Genomic DNA, 3,646 nt, shown 5'->3' on the forward strand with positions numbered 1-3,646 from the left:
CTATTTGGTGAATACTAAGGTCTCAATTGCAATTTCTTCACTAATACCACGGGTGTCAATACTTCACAAAACTTCACACGTGAGTAGAATAGTATGCCAAGTTTGATACCCCCAAGCGAACCAACCTTTGGTTGGATGGTTAGAGGAACTGTGGTATCCCCAGCCCACTAGGGTTCAAGTCCTGATGCTTTCGTCTTGATGATATGCCGGCTCAGTCTTTCGGAGGTGCTCATAGGAGTAGGGTGTGCGTGTGTGCGTTCATAGGAGTGGGTGTATACGTGTGTATATGAGCGCTTGCGTCTGTACTATTTTCAAAAAAAAGTTTAATATCCCCAAAAAGCAATTTTTTAAAACTTTTCATTTTTTTCTTTCAAATTTACTATTCATGTGGGTGCGCATACAACCATGTTCACTTTGGTATTTTCGCATGTGATATTTAACATATAGCTGTAGGCCTTTCCGGAAAAAACCACACACTAAAAAATTGTAGGAATAGCCCAAGACGTTTTTAAGGACGAATGAGGCCCGGCCCACCACAGAGAGGTCTCACATGGGCCATCCGAGCTGGGGTTCCACAAAAAGGCCGTATTTGTAGGGCCCATATGACAGCACGGGAGGGACTGGTGTCATTCTAGGGCAAACCACCTCGAAGCAAACGACCACCGTCAGATCCAGATCCAACTGCAGGCACGCCATCCTTCCACCCCTTTTAAGCTGCCAAACCCTCTCGCGGAACTCCCCCTTGCGCCGTCGCCTTCCTGCTTGCCGCTCTCGCTCCGCAGACGCCGCCGCCGCCGCCGCCACGGCCAGAGCTCGACTCGCTCCCTAGGAGGTATCACTCGCGGGAGCATGTCGCCCCGATCCCTCCCTCCCCCCTCTCCCTTCTGTTTGTTCCCTAGATCGGCGCGTAGCTATTCCGGATCTCTAGTTTTACGGCGGGCGGTGTATCGATGACCTGTTCCCCGGCGAGCTGCAAGCTTCTAGTTTCTCCCAGTGTGGCTTATGTGTTGTGAGTATGGGATGCATTGGTTTGATCTGGGAGCGATGTAGGATCAAGAGCAACTCTAGTTGTAGAGAGCCCTTGTTAACTATTGATGTCGTGTAGGTGTTTTCCTGCCTGTGTATCCTGTTCATGAGGCTGTAGATTTATCATTGTTTGGTGCGTTAGAATCTCTAGTTTGCTAGAGAGCACTCTGCTGAATTTTGTCCGGCCTGTGATTGGTGCCGATGTAATGCGAGAAATGAAATTAATTTTATTTTGCTTCATAGTATCCTTGAGATTAGCCAAGGAGATGCACCTGTTTTTGAACGCCATGAAATGTTTTGGCTTGTTAAATCTTTAGAACATGAACCTTGCTTGGGTGGTCATTTTTCCATGCTCTGTGTGTAATCTGTTCAGGAATCATGAACTTCGTTTCTGTCAGTTCACGTGTTTATATGCTTAATTGTGTATCTACCTAGTTGATTTGTTAAATGCTTCGCAGTCTAGTGCATTATTCATTTTGGAACGTGATTCACTTTTTGCTGGAGTAGCTGTTACCAATCATCCTACCTGCTTGTGTCTGTGCAACTTGACTTCCATGGAGTATGTCAATTGAAACAGTTGAATAAACTCATATCATAGCTAGTGTTCGGTAATTGGTAGCTTGCATATACAGGACCTACCTGCTTGTGTCCTGTAGAACTTGCTTTGACTTGCATAGAAGATGTCATCGAAGTTGAACTACTTGAATAAGCTCATATATTAGCCAATTTATGACAATTGGAAGCACTTGCATATATAGAATTATGTTCCTTTAACTGTATGGAATAGTTGTAATAGTTTGGCATTCTTGTGGCAAGTAGACCTTGCTAGAGTGAAATATCCGAAGTGTTAAAATTTATAAACTGTTCCATTACTACTTGCATACAAGGCTTGCTTGTCTTTTTTTCCACTTCCATTTGGTTCCTAAAAGGCTGTTGTTATTCTGCAGGTAAGGATGGTGAGAGTCAGTGTGCTGAACGATGCTCTCAAGAGCATGTACAACGCTGAGAAGCGTGGGAAGAGGCAGGTCATGATCAGGCCTTCTTCCAAGGTCATTATCAAGTTCCTTATCGTCATGCAGAAGCACGGTTAGTTCTAAACTGAATACGCTGTGTCTTTGTTGCTCTCTGAGAATCTGTAGCTGACTCTGTTCTCTTTATTGTAGGATACATTGGCGAGTTTGAGTACGTTGATGATCACAGGTCTGGCAAGATCGTGGTTGAATTGAATGGCAGGCTGAACAAGTGTGGTGTCATCAGTCCTCGCTTTGATGTTGGTGTCAAGGAGATTGAGGGATGGACTGCAAGGCTCCTTCCTTCTCGTCAGGTCAGTTGCCTCAACTTACTACTGCTCATTGTATTGTGTATGTAACTTGATGCACAAACTCTTAGTGTTCTGTACGTGTCGGATCTTGGATCATTAACTTGATGTACATCCTCCCACCTGATTTGCAGTTTGGTTACATTGTGCTGACAACTTCTGCTGGGATCATGGACCATGAGGAGGCAAGGCGTAAGAATGTTGGTGGCAAAGTGCTAGGCTTTTTCTACTGAAAATGGAAAATGGAAAATTCGATGGAAGTACCTGAGATGTGTTAGTAGGATATTTCCCAAGGAACACCTAAGTTGTCTTTTTTTGTCTGACTAGCTGCCGCTGCTTGTTGAGTTATTCTGGAATCTGTTATGCACTTTGGAATTGGGTGCCTTTGTTTGAAAACTATGAGCTGTGCCTGTCGTTAATTCTTAAAAATCTATATGCAATATTATGTTGTTCCGTTGAGGTAGATGCTGAAGAGGTTTAAATCTAGTATTCTGCCCGGCTCACTGTAGTTTCAATCTTGTCTGTGAGCTCATGCTTAATTGTTGATCTTTGAGCTTATAATTAAAGTCTTTATCGTATTGCATTCTGATGTTCTGCTGGTGATTTGCATAGATAGCCGGTTGAAAATTGAAAAGTTCAGAAAATAAGCTGCCTTCTTAACCGTCGGATTACACCTCCCAGCCGTTTGATTTCCGATGGCCAACTTTTTCACCTGGCACACTTCCTCCTACGGCCTTGGCATTGGCGATGTTCTTGAAGCACCAACGCCGCTCCCTGCAAGTGGGCACAACACTGGGAGGTTGCTGCACTGGGGCCTTCCCACATAAGTGGTGATGTTGTTTCCCCATCCCAGACCGCAGATCTTTGCATGGTACCGGCGTCGCAGCTGCAGAAGCACGGTGGTCGTTGCTGATGCATTTGCGACAGAGATGGCCACATTGGCGGTGCTACCCAAGCACCGGTGCCCTGACTGAGGGAGCGCCACGCCGTGCAGGCCGAGCGGCAATACTAGGAAAAACGTTTAGAAACAACCGGCTGATCACAGCGTCGGCGTTGATCACTTCAAACCTGTAGACACGAAAGACCGGATCTACCACTCGAGTTTCCCGTATTCAAGACATAGACGCATAGTGGAGCACTCGGGAGTGCTACACAACACAACTTTTCCAGTCCTGAAAAATCAGCCGCAAAAGTTGACATGACAAAAACACCAGCTCGCCACAAACAGGAATACAGCAGCCTCCACAACAAGAGCACTAGTATATTTCTTTTCAACGAAGCAACACAGCACTAGTATTGGTC

The 3,646-nt window shown here is 45.4% G+C and overlaps 1 protein-coding gene across 1 annotated transcript; it reads left to right on the forward strand.

The window, feature by feature from the left end:
* Positions 1-642: 642 nt before the first annotated feature.
* Positions 643-2,807, forward strand: LOC109748274 (small ribosomal subunit protein uS8z/uS8w). The gene is made up of 4 exons (XM_020307308.4): positions 643-832; positions 1,974-2,112; positions 2,190-2,350; positions 2,479-2,807. Exons 2-4 carry the CDS (start codon positions 1,980-1,982, stop codon positions 2,575-2,577), a joined length of 393 nt encoding a protein of 130 aa, XP_020162897.1. The 5' UTR covers positions 643-832; positions 1,974-1,979; the 3' UTR covers positions 2,578-2,807.
* The last annotated feature ends 839 nt before the right edge of the window (positions 2,808-3,646 follow it).

The sequence above is a fragment of the Aegilops tauschii genome, chromosome 3, assembly GCF_002575655.3.
Source record: "Aegilops tauschii subsp. strangulata cultivar AL8/78 chromosome 3, Aet v6.0, whole genome shotgun sequence".
Taxonomy (NCBI): domain Eukaryota; kingdom Viridiplantae; phylum Streptophyta; class Magnoliopsida; order Poales; family Poaceae; genus Aegilops; species Aegilops tauschii.